The sequence below is a fragment of the Sardina pilchardus genome, chromosome 9 (assembly GCF_963854185.1).
Source record: "Sardina pilchardus chromosome 9, fSarPil1.1, whole genome shotgun sequence".
In the NCBI taxonomy this organism is placed as follows: Eukaryota; Metazoa; Chordata; class Actinopteri; order Clupeiformes; family Clupeidae; genus Sardina; species Sardina pilchardus.
The window spans coordinates 23,577,237-23,594,169 of record NC_085002.1 but is presented as its reverse complement, the minus strand read 5'-3'; the positions used below and the strand labels follow the sequence as shown (position 1 = coordinate 23,594,169).

The 16,933-nt window shown below is 38.4% G+C and overlaps 2 protein-coding genes across 3 annotated transcripts in view; both read right to left on the bottom strand.

Moving 5' to 3' along the window:
- Positions 1–248: 248 nt before the first annotated feature.
- ssuh2.2 (ssu-2 homolog, tandem duplicate 2) lies at positions 249–14,063 on the bottom strand. The gene is made up of 13 exons (XM_062546408.1): positions 13,703–14,063; positions 13,374–13,417; positions 13,209–13,283; positions 12,940–13,003; positions 10,969–11,098; positions 9,898–9,958; positions 9,611–9,732; positions 9,215–9,277; positions 8,903–8,988; positions 8,547–8,639; positions 8,237–8,342; positions 7,893–8,000; positions 249–1,876 (listed from the first exon to the last, which is right to left on the bottom strand). Exons 1-13 carry the CDS (start codon positions 13,726–13,728, stop codon positions 1,736–1,738), a joined length of 1,119 nt encoding a protein of 372 aa, XP_062402392.1. The 5' UTR covers positions 13,729–14,063; the 3' UTR covers positions 249–1,735.
- A 592-nt stretch (positions 14,064–14,655) lies between these two features.
- The window catches only part of LOC134093097 (protein SSUH2 homolog), a 9,721-nt gene continuing 7,443 nt past the window's right edge, over positions 14,656–16,933 (bottom strand). Inside the window, exons 10-12 of one of the 2 annotated variants that reach the window (XM_062546406.1) lie at positions 16,928–16,933; positions 16,374–16,481; positions 14,656–16,154 (exon numbers count right to left, since the gene is read on the bottom strand). The exon at positions 16,928–16,933 is cut by the window's right edge and continues 100 nt beyond it. In XM_062546406.1, the coding sequence (XP_062402390.1) occupies positions 16,014–16,154; positions 16,374–16,481; positions 16,928–16,933 (255 nt within the window). In that variant the 3' untranslated portion in view covers positions 14,656–16,013. The remainder of the gene's footprint in view (positions 16,155–16,373; positions 16,482–16,927) is intronic. The other variant, XM_062546407.1, reaches the window with a different exon arrangement.

Sequence of the window (16,933 nt, the reverse complement as noted above, 5' to 3'; positions counted from 1 at the left end):
AGGCCTACGTGGAGAAAACGAAAAAAACTTATTAGGCTAGTAGTCTAGGATCAAAACATGGACTACTGACTGTGTAAGGCAGGTTCCCATATCAGCCTTTTGCCAGGAGTACAAGACATTTGGCATCTCCCAGACACAATGTCAAAAAGGCCTATCTTAAATCGGCCCATACTTTCCCCATGCAAAAAGCTTTACAGACCTGAAAATGGCATGTCAAGGACATTCAAGAAACAGACACGACTCATAGCAAAGCTCAAAAACCTTTAATAGGGCTACAGTGTAATCCCAGCTCTGTTTCAGTGAGATTATTGTTATTATTATTAAGGTTTATTTAGATAGGGACAGATACAAAAACATAGACAAGCTTAAAAAGTCATCTGATGCATGCATCATAGCGTTTTTAGCTGACGCTAATTTACAACACTTGTCCCTATAGGGCTTTTTGAGTAAAAAATAAATGAAATACAGATTGACAATATTAAAAAATAGTAAATAAATGGAATAAAACAGAGTAAATGGAAAAAGGAAAAAAGTATTCAAGAGAAAACACAGTGTAAGAACTAAAAATGATTGCAGTATATTGTTCCTGAAATAGCCATTTGGTGTGTTTTTTTTTTAAGGTGGCTAATGTTGGGATTGATTCCATAATTTTGCCCCTTTCACAGAAAAGGCAGTTTGGGCAAATGATGTTCTATGAAATGGGATGCTACAATTGCCTTTTGATGCTGCTCGGGTGGTAGATCTATTGCTTTGCTGTCTTATTGTTTGCAAAGGGGTGGACAGTGTTGTTTAAATGCATTTGAAGACCAGTTAAACAAGGTGCAGAGATAAAGGGACAGACATTGCATTCAGTGAGGAAAAAAAGGGTGAGCTCTGCCAAAAGAGTGTTTTGCATGTTCATGTTCCTTGTACAGAAACAGATCTCATGTCCAAAATATTGCATTTCTATATACAGTAAAGTACAGTGCTAGAGCAATGGAGTGTTTTCATGACCAACATATCACATGATTTCGTACATATGAACTGTAATTAATTCCTCCTAAACGCTCATATTGATACTTGGAAAACTGCAGTTTATACACTTGAAACTGTATAGCAGTGGTTCTTAACTGGCCTGGCTTTGGAACCCACAATTTCCTATGTTCATAAAGTCATGACCCATATATTTATTTAGTGTTCAAGCCAACGGATATGGTGAGCTACATGGTAACATGCAAAGTGCCTGTAGACCTACTTGTCTGGAACATGCAGAAGTTTGGCATTACATTTGTGTTTACCACTAAAATTAAGTCTAACATGACCGGTTACATAAACATTGTTTATGTCCATGGCAAAGACTGACATTGGCTACGAATAAATAAAATAAAGGTACCATATTAGATCTGATAAGGTAGCATTTTAAATAAAAATCCGTGACTCACCCAGAATGGTTCCGCGACCCATTTTTTAACCCACCAGTTAAGAAGCACTGCTGTAGAGCACAGGTATTAACCTCATCGCATCCTTTGTGTGTTTCAGTGCTTAACATGTTTTCACCCTTGTTACCTTCGACTCAAATGAACAGTGGGTTTGGGAACAAAGCACCAACACATTTATTTAATCAATCACTATTTTGTAAGCTATGTCTAAATATTTGTCTAATACACCATGCACCCACATGTTATAAACTGAGAATGAGTGACCTACATCATGAGTTTAGCTCATTGTCATACATACAGACTTTTTGTAATGCTTTTCATGAGATGGAACAGCAGCATTTGGCTGGGTAGTCCTTGGCGTAGACATTGTGTTCGGCCCCGTACACAAAGTAGATGTGAGTTTTGTCTCTCCAAGTGAAGTGCACTCTGGTTACAGGAATCAACTCAATGGTCTGCCTCTGTAATATACAGTGAGGAGAACATGTATTTGATACCATGCTAAAGTTGACTAAAAAGAGGAATATAAAATCATCATTTGACAATTGATCTTAATGTCTTAATTCAAAAATTGAGTAAAAATAAAACCGCTAACTACCCCAATTTTCTTTGTGAATGAAGAATGTTTCGTAAATAAATAAATGTTCTTCCTAAATGCTAGGGGGAAGGAAGTATTTGACCCCCAATGTAACCCTATGGGAATTTAACACATAGGGTTAACATTGGGGCAGGCAGATTTTTATTTTTTAAGGCCAGCTATTTCATGGATTCAGGTTATTATGCATCCTGATAAAGTTCCCTTGGCCGTTGGAATTAAAATAGCCCCACGTCATTACATACCTTTCACCATAGCGAGAGATTGGCATGGTGCTTTTTGCAGTAGGCCTATTAGCCTGTTTGATGCTCATTGAGCTCAATGCAAATCAAACAGGCTAATAGGCCTACTGGAAAAAGCACCATGCCAATCTCTAGCTATGGTCAAGGGTATGTGATGATGTGGGGCTATTTTAATTCCAAAGGCCAAGGGAAATTTATCGGGATGCATAATATCCTAGATCCATGAAATAGCTGGTCTTTAAAAATAAAAATCTGCCTGCCCCTATGTTAACCCTATGTGTTAAATTCCCATAGGGTTACATAGGGGGTCAAATACTTCCTTCCCCTAGCATTTAAGGAAAACATTTATCTATTTACGATACATTCTTCAATCACAAAGAAAATTGGTGTCCTTGGCGGTTTGATTTTTACTCATTTTTTAAATTAAGGCATTAAGATCAATTGTCAAATGATGATTTTATATTCCTGTTTTAGCATGGTATCAAATACATGTGCTCCTCACTGTATATATTGTAATATATTGTATTACAAACATTTACATTTACAGAAAATGCTTATGATACAAGTACAGACACAATAGAGGGTTAACACTTTATTTTACTTGTTCAAGTGTATCTACATGAAGTACAGTGTAACAACAACCTACAGTATGTAACAATATGTCATTTCACATATTTATGTTATCCCCCATAAAATATGTTCCAACATTTCTTAATAGAGTTTAAAGAGACACATTATTGGCTATACAACCATGAAAACATTATCTTAATTAGTTAGCCAGTCAGTTTTCGGTCCTCGGGTTTGGCTCAGGTCGGGTTGTTTCATGGCTTATGCTCACATTTGTTTGTGCTTTTTATCTTCACCAAGGAGGTTATGTTTTCATTGGGGTTTGTTTGTTTGTTTGTTTGTTTGTTTGTTTTTTTGTTTGTTCATTCGCAAGATAACTCAAAAAGTTATGCATGGATTTGGATGAAATTTTCAGGGAACGTCTGAAATGACGGGGGAAACAATTACATTTTGGGAGTGATCCGTATCACCGTTTAGATCCAGGAGGCGGTTATGTTTGCGCTTGGCGGAGGTTTGCGCTCTCTGAGCGCTTTTCTAGTTTGATACTGATATCTACAATTGCTCTCATACTACAATGCTTCAATAGAAGCCTCTCAGACATATCAACATAGATGAAGGCACACCACCCCAGCTAAACCTCTCTAAAACAGAACTGCTGGTCCTCCCAGCCAAACCTACAATACATCATGACATCAACATCAAAATCGACTCCTTGTCTGTTGCACCTACCAGGACTGCAAGAAACTTAGTAGTCGTTCTCGACAACTAACTAACCTTCTCCGATCATGTAGCCTCAGTAGCCGGTCGTGCCGCTACGCACTATACAACATACGCAAAATCAGGACCTTGACTCAAGATGCTACCCAACTCCTGGTACAGGCAATAGTCATCTCTCGACTTGACTACTGTAATGCCCTCCTGACAGGTCTCCCACCCTGCACTGTAAAACCCCCAAATGATTCAGAATAAAGCAGCACGCCTGATCTACAACCAACCCAGAAGGGCGCATGTCACCCCACTGCTCATCCAGCTACACTGGCTACAGCTGGCTGCCCGCATCAAATTCAAGACTCCAAAGTACTCTCCCGCTTTGCTCCCACCTATATTTGAATGCCCTCATACAGGCATATGCTACCACACGACCGCTGCACTCCTCAGCCGAGCGACGTCTAGCCAGCAAGCTCAGGTCAATCCAAACTCTTCTCATCTGTCTGTTCCTACTAGAGCAGGGACATCCCTCGCCATCTTCAAAACATTTCTGAAAGCCCAGCTCTTCAGAGAACATCTCCTCTCATAGCACTACTACAGACAATTGCAGTCATTGATGCAGTTATTACACTCATTGATGCACTTATTGTGTTCTTTTTATTTGTTGTTAGAAGTGCTCTTAAAAGCTTAAATGTTTTATCATGTTGTAAGTTGCTTTGGTTAAAAAGTGTCAGCCAAATGTAATGTACAGTAATGTAATGTAATAGGGTATCACAAGCTATGAATGCTCAGTAGTGGACTGGCTATATAGGGATTTGAGCTTCAATTGGAAGTTCAGTTTCTAGTTGGAAAATGAGGTTACCAGACACACATATGCATATGTGTACTTGTAGGCTATTGGTGGTAAGCGAAGTACAGTAACTTGCCCTTAAAGAGACCCTATGCAACTTTTCCATAGTCATAAAATCGCACAGAAATTGTTGTTTTGCTTGACTGACCAGTTTTATCGAAAACAGTAATATTGTCCCTATCCGCTATTGCAACCTTGCCGTTTCTGCAGGAGACGCTCCTTGTTTACATCTGGAAGTCTGAGACGCGTAAGGAACAAGAAGAACCATGCTTGCAATTTATATATTTATATATAGCCTATATATGTATAAATATACACGCTAAAGCTGTTGGGGAAGCTCTGCAGAGAAATATGCAAGCATAAAACGAGCGAAAACGAAAAACGAAACCGAAACCAGGGATGAAATCGCCAATCCTGCATAGTTACTCTTTAACGAATAGAAAAGATCACAAGGTCTCTGGTGATCCGGTAACTTTTCACAATAACACAAAACAGGGAAGTGTTATTATATTGCATATTAAGGAAGGAGCTGTCCATAAACTAGAAAATGTAATTCCATGGAAGGAATTACCATTGCATGTAAATGCAAAAAGGTTAGGCTATGACTGTGTAGGCCTAAAACATTTAGGCATATAGTTAAAAAGACAAGCTACACAGCCGAATAGATAAATAACAATAACCCAATTACAATTCCACTGGAATTACTTGGAAAGTCACATTTAAAAAGTGATTTATGAAAATGCATCAAAATTGTGGATATAGGCTATTTTGGAAAATAACTCTTCATTTAGGCCTATTAGACTGAAATGAAGTTGCCAACTTCAAACGAGTTGCAAGAGCTGACACTTTAGTAGCCTACAATGAAACGACTGGAAGGATAGCTTACATAGCCTTCATATCTACTGTACACTAATGCAGGTTAAAAGTAGGCTAGACTTAGACACCATTGGAATACGGAATACAATCTCAAACAACGCCAATCAACGATGATGCAGCAACAGGTAGGATATCTAGCAAACGTAACGTTAGCTTACAGTAGGATATTTTATGTAGGCTACACATATTACAGGATGAGCTAGTATGTTCTTCAAAGTGTTTCCAGGTGTGTGATTGTCCTAATAGGAATGTACAATAAGCTGTTAACAAAGGTTTTTAATTTGTAAATAATACCGAAAGCTTTAAATGATTGCCTGGCTGGCAAGTCCCTATAGCTGAAACGACTAGCAGCTATTGCTAACAAACAAACATGAAAATGATAGCAATGCAGTTTGTATTAGAAACGACTGTGATAAGAAGGCTTGAACTTAAATGGTGCAACTACTAGGCCTGTCTATCAGGTTGGACTTAACTTAAAACGCTGGGTGAAGATCAGTGTCGTTTAGGCTGCTCTGTTGAGATGTCTAAAAGCCATAAGCTGTGTTCGCCTTGCAGCCTACCCCGACGTTAAACGTTAGCCTGGAGCAAGTTTGGTTGTCGTTAGCTAGCTGATACAGTGTTTACGTTGACGTTAGGTTAGATTGTCTTTAGCTGTTGATAACGTTACCGAGAGCAAACCAGTTAGGCTACTGTAACGATATAAACAAATCAAGTAAGGAGTAGCCTAACATGAGACAAGATGATAACGTCCTGGTCAGCCGTGGCATGGTAGAATGTTTTCACAGCTGTACTGCTGAATGAGTAGATGTAACGTAACATTCACGTTTAGCCTGGTTTGGTGGTTGTGGCGGCATGGCTTTGGATCAGAGATCCTTGATTACTGACAGCTGAGCACTGACGTAACAATTAATCTTTGCCGCCAAAGGGTCTCAATGTAAACTCTATGGGAATTTTAAAATCTTTTATCGTAAATATCTTAAAAAGTATAAAGTTCACACATTTGAAAAATCATAGAACAAATCTCCGTTACAAGACCTGTGTAGGAGTGTTTGAATGACGTCAAACGGTTCAGTGGTTTTAGAGCCTTTGATCGTTGATTTTGGTCGGAAGATATAATAAGAAGAAGAAGAACAGTGATAACAGTACATTGCATTTACGGGTAATTCTTCAACTACGGGACATTTCATGTCCCAGTAAGAAATAAAAAAAACTAAAAAACATTTTTTCTTTTTTCTTTTTGTCAAACTTACTACACCCTAAGAGCAACTTATAAAAAAATAACCATGGCTCAATTATTATTATTTTAAGTAATATGAGGTATTTTATGCATCATTTTTACTGTTTTCCCCCTGTCCCAAGGCCAGACTTTGGGTATTCAACCTCTCTTAATTCTAAATCAAATTGTGAAATAATGTAGAATTCAAGTCCAAGTTATGAAATACAGTCTATTTCAATCATACATATTCTATATTGCAATATTTATTCACATTTTCTTATATTTTTCATAAGATGAAACCCTGTCCCATGGTTTCACTGTCATTTCCACCACACTGCACAAAATAGAATCTTGAGATCATGATTTTAGGTTTTTATACCTAGTAACTACAGTAATAGATACTCCACAGAGGGTTTTATGGATGGACAAAGGGTGACATCCATAGATATTAATACAAGGAAGAAAGATCCAGGTAAAGATGACTGGAAATGAAAATATTTTTATTGGCGTCATTTCCACTCGGCTCATATTTCATGTGGATGTCAAAAGCAGCTGGAAAAGCTCAAGGCCATATTGTGTGTTTTTTTGTGCATCTAATGCTAAGTCTAACAACTTGCATCAAAAGGTATCATATCATGAGATTTTAGATGAAAAGGGGCAAAATGTCATTTCCGTCACAGTCATTTCCACCACTTTTTGGTTGAGGTGGAAATGACATTGCCCACGCTAAAACGCAGTTTATTTGCTTCATAGTACTAAACAAATATAGCAGACGGAAACATAATTAAATAACATATGGTATGGACATTTTTTTTTTAAATTGTGATGCTTTTAAAGATTAAATTTGGCTATGTATTGTCGTTATGTCATCTCCACCACACTTGGAAATGACTTGTGTGTGGCGGAAATGACCATCACAGTACATATCAAGATAATCATATAAAAATAATACATCATGCATTTCTGGAAAATTAATCAATTTAATATTTGGGCAGATATGTGTGTAATATTTAATAAAATACATTTGGAACAGTAGATGTTATGGTATTTTTGCATAAAAACACGTTTTGTTGTATGATGGAAATGACAGTTAAACATTTGGAATTAAATGGCAAAAACATATATTATTAAAGTAAAATCAGCATGACCACTATTAGGGCATGTTTCTAGATAGAGCAGGTAATTGAACTATGAAAAAAAAAATGTAATTGAAAGATGTTGAATTTTCTGAAAAAAAGTCTTCAAAATGTCCCGTAGTTGAAGAATTACCCTTACATGCAATGTAATAATAATACTAATGGAGGAAGGGAGAAGTAAGACGAGGGAGCTTTAAAAAGTTAACTTGCAACAAATACTCAATACTTTCGCCTGCTTATGGTAAGTTACGTATCCTGTAGCCAGGTATGGTGTCAAGTGTGTTTACCTGTTGGAGGATGCGACAGGTGGTGGAGAACTGACTGTGGTGTTCCTGCACGGCTTGCTTAGATGCAGCATTTATTGCCCCATCTGGGAAACTTTCCACTGGGTACACCTGTCATTATCAAAAATACAAAATATTTGTTTTTATAAAGTGAATAGTATATGTATGGATTATTGAAATCTGAAAGCATAGAAATACACCAAACACATGCACACTAGAACACTGATGGAACTGTTTTTAATCACTCTTCATTTTGATAGTTTTTTATTCATGTGTTGTAATGAAATAAATGAATGTGTTTCTTAGCACATTTCATTGTGTTTACATGCTGGCAATATCCCACTCACCCGCTGGTTCATGTCAGTGAAGAGCATCTCCCCCGCCACCTCCTGCAGCAGATCCACAGGGAATCCAGAGCGCTTGTCGACCACATGCATGCTGCTATGGTTCCTCCTGAAGACAAGCGCAAACACACATGTTGCAAAGACGAAACACTACTGACAACAGCTTCATCAACAATCTGTTTTCACAAGGGGGCTTTCTCTCACTCCACCCTTTTGGGTGGATGTTGGAGTTTGCAGGAGGGTTTTACTGGGTGTATGTTGGGGCAGTGTAAATAGACATTTAGAGCATAACCACCAGAGGAAAGGTAACTACCATTTGACGGTAAGCTTAAGGAAGCACAGGATTTGGCCTCTTCCTTGACAGCTGGAACACTGCATAGAGCCAGCACCTGAGCATGCAGTACACCTGTAAACGGACAATAAAACTGGATTCAGGGACATTACTACAAAAATTACTACATAGAGTATTACAAACAAACTTAATTGTGATTAAACGTGTGCTAAATGTTGAACAAGGTGTTGAATCCCACAAACTTTTTTTAGCACTGTTAGCTGAATATAAATAAACAAAATGACAAATGAAACACTGTAACTGTGCTGTAGTGCTGTCACTAATGTAACGTTTAACAATGCAGGCTAACACGGGTGAGAGGGAATAATGTCGCCTACCGGACTCGTCCAGATCCACTGCAGTTGTAGCACCTGGCGTCCCTGTGGTGGTCCCTGCCTGATCCACTGCACACGGTGCACTGAATCTGAGGCAAGAACAGCACAGTTATATTTCTCAAAAACTCAAACCCCAATCTCGCTTCTCAAGATCAACGTGTTGTGACTTCGGGCTACAATGAAAAAGTTAATTAAACAGTGAACAACTAAGTATGAAAGAGTGTTGTGTTTTTGTCATGGGAATCTCTCTTAATTTACTTTATTTAATTTACTAACTACTAGCCTTCTAAATCACACATGTTTCAAGTGACTCACCTGTCCTGATGTAACACATCTGTTGCAGGGGGATTTTCCCAAAGACAAACACTGATTGCAGCCCTAAAATAGAATTGCAATCCTTATGAAAACACACCCTCCACCATCCTTAACAGAGTCATGTGCTTAAGATTATTACTGCAAATAAGTTTGCAAAAGATTATTATGCATAGATCATACATTTCCTAAACAAGTTCTGACAGAAGAAGACTGAATATACTGTATTTTTATATATTTACTACTGTATATTTTTTCAAACTAAGCAGATATAACATACTGTACATGCAAGCGCAGATTATAGAAATGTATGCTGTTGCACATATACAAATTCTGTTTTTCTATGTACAGATTTACTTTCCACTATGCTAATATCTGACGATGTTGAGGACTCTTTACCTTGACCGAGGATGAATGGGGCATACGAACATCCTTCTGACAATCCTGGAACATGGCTGGAATGGGCACGGGCAGGTCCCATGGTCCTGCTGCCACACCATTGAAGCCATCCAGCACCTGACCTGAGAGCAAAGACATAAAATAACCTTTTACTGTTCACTGTTAATGTAACTATTGTATTGTTTTATTTGTAAGTTGCTTTGAACAAAAGTGTCTGTCAAATTCCATAACCATAACCAAATATTGGCTGAACTCCATGTGAAACAGAGCCTGATAATTTACAGTACCATGGTACGGCTCACTGGCCCATTCAGTAGATCGGGACTCCGTAAAGGTGTCTAGGCGATACTGTTGGGGAAAGAGAGGTATAGACTGTTAGTCTGTTAGAGATATTGAAATATCAATATCAGTTAAAAAGTATTGCAATATATCACAATATGCATCATAACGTGCTATATTGTGATGTATTGTATCGTGCCCAAAGTATCACGATGCAGGTCCTATTGTGAACAGGCCAGGCAACACTCTAGGAACCATTCAAACACTGGTATTGTTATAAACATTGGGCTATAACCTCCACTTTAATCAAACTGTTCTGAAATCCTTAAAAAAAAAATTAAAAAAAAACGCTGCATGCAAACGATACCGCATGGCTCAGTCCATCTAGAATAGAATATATACCATGATAACAGAATTCATAGTTTACCCACTTCTTACTTTACCACCACATCCCTGATAGTGAGGTCCTTGGCAATACACAGCCCTATACAGGCAGCCACTCTGGGGCAGGCACTACCTCCACAATGGGCACAGATCTATGTCAGTCTGAAGTATTGTGGAGAAAACACACTGATAATGCAGACCAAGCATGAACAACTAGAGCCAGCAAGTCAACGCCTACATATTTGTCTTCCCCCCAAAAAAATCTGCCCTACGGCTATTCCCTGTATTTTCAGCCAAAGGTATCCTAATCCTCCTGAAATCCTTGCCTACAGAGCGTGTGTGGGTTGGTTTCATGCTTTCAAAACATTTATCACTCTAATAATTTCCACCCACACTGACTTAAATGTCACCATGGTATTCTCCAGGCTGACACATACAAGCAATGTGTGACTAGGAGATTGAAGTCCCAGATACTCCAGCATGGCATTAGGACCAGCATTCAAAAAGGACTGTTCGCAACACTGATATTTGCTCCCGTTTAATGTTAAAAACAAGCAACGTTTCGACCCAACTGGGTCTTTGGAAGCTATACTCTCCATTTGTCCTGCACCTGCCAGGTGGGATGTGCACACAGCTACTCTTCTTGAATTAGGACCAGCATTCGGACCATGGAATTAGGACCATCGTATACCCACCCTGAAAGTGTTGAGGGAGTGCAGGTCGGAGAAGACCATCTCCTTGGCTGGCTTGCGGCTGTAGCAGCACCTGGAGGCCACGTACTCAGCCAGTGCCTCTCTGGCCAGCTCCTCACTAATGGATGGAATCCTGGTCAAAACAATGAGAGCAGCACCACTTAATGGAGAGACTGAAGTAACTTGGATAAAACTACTAGCTTTAAGTAACAAACAAATATGTCTGACTGTTTGCTTAAATATAATTTAGAAATGTTGTAAGAACAGCGCAGTGAAAATTGTGGACACAACGTGTTTTTTCCCCTTTATTTTGACTAGCTTTTTGCTATCGAACAATGTGAACTTTTTTCACTCATAATGATGCTGTATATAAAATGTAATAAATCTTTCTGTTGTCATACTTTTGATGTCTTTGCCTCGGTATTGTTCTACAATGTGGAGTAGTCAACATAAAGAAAAACAAGTGTGTGTGTGTGTGTGTGTGTGTGTGTGTGTGTGTGTGTGTGTCCGAACTGTACATGCATGCATACTACACACATACACATACACATACACATACAGGATAGCCTGTATCACCAGACCTGTATCACCAGACCTTTTAAGATTGAACATTAGTTTGGGAGCCCTGCTCTATATTTGCTACAGCAGAGGCGTAATCAACGGGCATAATTATGACCCATATGACTTCTATATTTAGAAGTGTAGACTGGTGCCAAAGTGTAAAACATTTTTGAGGCAAAGTTGGTAAGCAGTCTTATTTTGTCAATTTGGATGTGCTGATGTGGAAGCCTTCATTTGCACGGTTTTCAAAGCTGGCTCATGCACGTCAGCAAACTGTGGGCCTCTCTATTTGCTCAGGCTGTTCCTTTGGAGAGATTGCCCCCAAGCCATGATGCATTATCATTCCATATCAAAAGAGCACACTATACCAAGCAGCTGTATGGCTCCAAGCAAATCAACAAAGACCTGCACTGCCTCCACCAAAAACTATGGGCTGGCGAATTGAGAAAGATGCTCTTTTGACAGATGTCACTTCCCTTTCCTCTGTTAATAATCTTGTTACATGTCGTTGTTTTACACAGTGTAAAAGGAAGAACTGCAACCGCAAAAAATACAAACTGCAGTGCACTGCTGCATGTCGTTGCCACACTTCTGCTGATGTTTGCCGAAACGAAGCAGACTAAGCACACTAATGTCACAGCCCAGCCATACTGGGACAATAAAATAAAAACATTTTTTAAAAAGAAGGCTATCAGAGGCCATATGTGGTTTTGCAGATGAAAAAGTGAATTCAGCACCCCAATATTTACCAAACAAGGCCATTTGTTAACTTAAGGGAACACTCCACCATTTCTTCATTAAACTGTTATTCACTTAACTAGGACGAGTTGACACCTCTTCACCCCTGAACAATCCTCTTCCCCTCCCCCTCTCACCTCCGTCAATAGAACCAACGGGAGGATTTTTCAGGAGTGAAGATATCACTGCGCCGAGTCAAAGTGCTCCCAAGTGCTATTCCGCCATACATTATAGTTAACCTTTTTACCCTCTTAGAAAAGCACGCTTTATTTTGTCACCATACTTGATCGTGATGATGTTCCTTTAATTCATCATTTCACATTTCATTGCTTATGAAGCTGAGAAACTGGGTTCAGCTGGGAGGCTTACAGCCCCAAAGTTCAATGACCTCTAGAAGTAACTAGAGGCCAGATAGAGCTTGTCATATTGCATACTCATATTTGAGTAAATGTTGTACTTTAAGCATTGGAAGAAAGTATGGCCTGAGCTCATTTCACAACTCATAAAAAGATATTCAAATAGGGTTCTCACAGGCTAATAGCGGATGGAAAACAGGTCATATTTTCATATATTTCCATATGGTCCCTGACACAACACCTGTCGCTTTCTGTTCCTCTATAAGTGTCTTTGGATACATGTATGTCCAAAAAATAAATGAGAAGAACTCAAACTTACTCCCAGTGAGGTGCCTGAGGTTTGCTGGGCCGCTGAGAATTGTCAGCATATGGCGGTGGCAGGTCTGAAAAGTGACAGCATTCCCGTTGGCTTTTCATCCACACAATACACAACCACAATGTGTTTAACCTCAATTGTGCATGAAATTGCACCTATAAAGCATTACTGGCTGGACTTACAATTGTGCAAGGCATGACAATTAGATCATGATAATGGACTGTTTTATTTATTTATTTATTTTTTATAATGTTTGACTGGTATCGCATTACCTTTGCCAACCCCTGCGTCATTTTCAGGAAACGTGCTGATGTCATCGGCAGGAGGCGCTGAAGCGCCAGACAAATCTTTTTTTGTTGTTGAAGATAAGGAAAGTTAAAATTGGATACAAAGACGATGTAACTTTCTACGCGAGTCATTTTAATAGAGCTACTTACTTTCTTTCAAGAAGCCTCGTACCCTCTCTGGTTCATCTTGGTCACTAGAAAAATCAAACAGCTTAGGCTACTAATTCGTAGAGTAAATTAAACAGTAGCCTAAATGTATTCAATTATGCACTTTAAAGCAATTAAACAAAGTCGTGGCCCACATCAAGTCTACATTTTAACTTTTTAAAATAAATTTGACGTCAATTTGTTTACAGAGTGATGCAAAGAATGCCAACAACTAGGCTACATCTCGTCATCGGACTGGCTAAATCAAATAATGTGCTGGAAAATAGCGTCAACCTCCTAACGTTACTCGGTTTGTAGGCCTATCTGCTCACCTTAGCAAGCAACGTGTATCATCCATTGTCCGTGAGGCTGCTTCTTGGATGGTTGTACATGGATCAGTGATGTACCTATCTTTTCAGCTGACTTTCCATTTACAATTTCCTTTCGGACAAAACGAAACTTCAGTGGTGAATGCGTCATAGAACGGGCCCTGCCTAGATCTAACTGTTCTTCATTTTTTTGTTTTTTCATACGCACATCTTTTCTGATGAGGTTTTGACTTCGTTATGACTTTCTTTCAACAGCAAGTTGACAAGCCCTGTCAGTAAAAGCCATGTCATGCCAAGTTAGTAAAATTACCTATGACAACACAATTTTGTAAAGGCGGGATGAAGTCGTATCAGGTCTTCGGCTCACCCTTTGCAGATTCCATTGACATTGTGAAGACGGAAGAAGGCTGATCAGACTCAGAGAAGTTGTCATCTTGATAGAAGGCACACATATTCTTAACTGTTTTTAGGCTACTCTTTTCACTGAATAAAAACGTGTTCGAAGGATATTAATAATAAAGACAATCATGCAGTAAAAACGTGATATAGTTTTCTGGTCTTGCTAGACAATGAATGCAAGTGATTACTTTGTGCAAAGAGATTGATTACCCTACTCCATTAAAATAAAGGAGTAGGCCTAGTAAAAAAAAAATAAAAAAATAGAGAAGCACTCAGAGAGCGCAGACCTCCAAGCGAAAACATAAGCGCATCCTGGATCCAGACAGTGGATCACTCCCAAAATTTAATTTTGTTTCTTCCTTGGGTCATTTCAGACATTGAATCGGAATCCATCCATAACTTTTTGAGTTATATTACGAACAGGCAAGCAAACAAACAAACAAACAAACAAACAAACCCCAATGAAAACAACCTTTGGCGGAGGTAGGCTAACAAGGCCTATTGATTACTTCATGAAGACAGGTTGGTTAGCCTACTTTGAAATAAAGGACACACACATACAAATAGACACACAACATAAGAAAATAATTCCTTCCAAATCAATGTCAATTCATGACAACGACTCAAAACAGTTGTTTACTAACTGATTTATTGGTCATGTATGTTGCAGTACATGCATAGGCTATTGTGTATGTAATATTATGTAATATTAGTGCTTTGTGAGATTTTTGCTTTGATTTTTGCTTTGAAACAGTAAGCCAAGCATAGCACATAACAAACTCATAAATAACAACACCTTTTCCAATAGGTTTTGTTCACTTATTCTTCATTGGCAGTTATGCTTAACAATGCTTAATAAAGAAGATGCTGCATCTGGTTTTAGGCACTCATGGAAGAGAATAAATCCTCTACTCAAGTGACACAATTCAGCACATTTGATTTTTTTAAAAGACCTTTTCCTATGTGGCAGTGAGTAATTAAGGCACAAAAAATCAAGATGGCAAAGAAGGTCAAGCACCCATTTTGTGATGAAAAGTAAACAAAGCTAACCTCACTGAACATGTGAAGCTATAAAGCTATTGATTACAAAGTTAGATAGGATGTTACTGAATAATGGACAAATAATACTAAAGTGATTCCATGAAATTATAAAAATATGGATTACTATACTGTATACTGGTATGTACTAAATAACGAAGTGATAAAACTACTTATTGATTTGGGTGGTGGGCATGAAAATTATAAAGCCATATGGTATTTACTGTTTTGTTTCACAAGGTTGAGTTCTGAATTATTTCTGAATTAATTACTGAATATATGCAAGCATATCAGTATTAAGGAGTGAATGCCTCAACAGTCAGTTTGTCCAGCAATTGGAAAAGAAACATGTCGTAAATGCTGCATAGGAAGCAACACCACAACCAAAACCGGTAAGGTCACTGAGCGAGTTTGAGGTAAAAGTGTTTTCTGTGTACAGTCAACTTGTAACAAATCCTCGATATCACACCGTGTAAAGCTAACGATGATTAATCAATTACTATATCCTAACTATACAAGTTAATCAACATGATTTCTTCAGACAACGTCAAACACAAATGACAATAGTGGTTGAATTACCCTGTGACTTTAAATGGAAGTGGACTAAATTAAACAGAACTTTAACGTTAATTGACTGGAGTCCATTGTGGGTTTAAAACCCTGATAGAGTACTGAAGAAAACGGCTCAATTTGGAAAAAAAGCTCTAACCTTACTTACTTGCTAAAGATACATGCAAATCTAACAATTGCATGGTTGCTCCATATAGACCAATATCTCCATGGCAAGACAGCAATGCATCAAATATCATCATATTCCTTTACATATTCAAGAGTCGTCTTTTTGTAGAAACATTGACCACAAGCTTTGGCCCATAACCTACATTACGACACAGCAGCAAGTGGCAGGGTAATCATCCGCACTAACTTTCGACTCATTCCCAAACACATAGAAAAAGTGGGTGTCGCCTTTCCATTTGTAGGACACCTTGGTAATAGGAATCAATTCAATTGCGTGTTGCTGAAAGAAAAGGGCAAACAGGTGTCTTATTTTGAATGAAGTTAAAGAGTCAAACATAAATCATGTGCACAAAGACTGATACTATTCAGAGGTAGTCTTAACGGAAATTCAATGTGTGTGTGTGTGTGTGTGTGTGTGTGTGTGTGTGTGTGTGTGTGTTGGTTTTTAAGAGAAAGACAAAGAAAGAGAGATAGAGATGTAAACAGTTAAGGAACTGACCTGCTGGTGGATGCGTGCAGACTGGGAGAATTTGCTTTGGTGTTCCCGAACCATCCTCTCAGATGCCTGAGATAAGTTGGGATCTGGGAAGCCAAACACTGGGTACACCTGCATCAGATGCATCATATTATGTTAAAGGGGCACTATTATGCTTTTTTCATTTTTTCCTTGTCCTATTGTGGATTACACAGCTTTTGGTGTATGTACTGTAAATGGTCGGCAAAGACACAATAACAAAAGTAACCACTAGGGGGGAGTAAACTGGGTACACCTGCATCAGATACATCATGTTAGGTTAAAGCTACTGGACTATGCTCAACTACAGACCTTGCCCAGACACATAGTGGAAAAGGTAATTCTGGTGCACAACAGTTTACATGCCAAAACAGTATCAGTGTTTCTTTCCAAATATTTTAGAGGTTACAACATTAAACTATTGACCTTAACAAAACATGAAATGCATTATAATACTTTGCTATTTCAAACAGTTAAATTTTTCGTCACAAAAAAGCAATCATCCTCTTTAGCTAGGTAAGTTTTCCTTTATTTCCTACCATGTA

What these genes read in the sequence shown, in the direction of transcription:
- ssuh2.2 (XM_062546408.1), bottom strand. Translation starts at nt 13,728, where the DNA reads ATGGATGATACACGTTGCTTGCTAAG. An exon ending in CCTCAGGCACCTCACTGGGA is followed by an intron (nt 11,099 to 12,939) that starts GTAAGTTTGAGT and finishes TGTTTTGACCAG; the next exon opens with GATTCCATCCATTAGTGAGG. An exon ending in CCCATTCATCCTCGGTCAAG is followed by an intron (nt 9,278 to 9,610) that starts GTAAAGAGTCCT and finishes ATTCTATTTTAG; the next exon opens with GGCTGCAATCAGTGTTTGTC.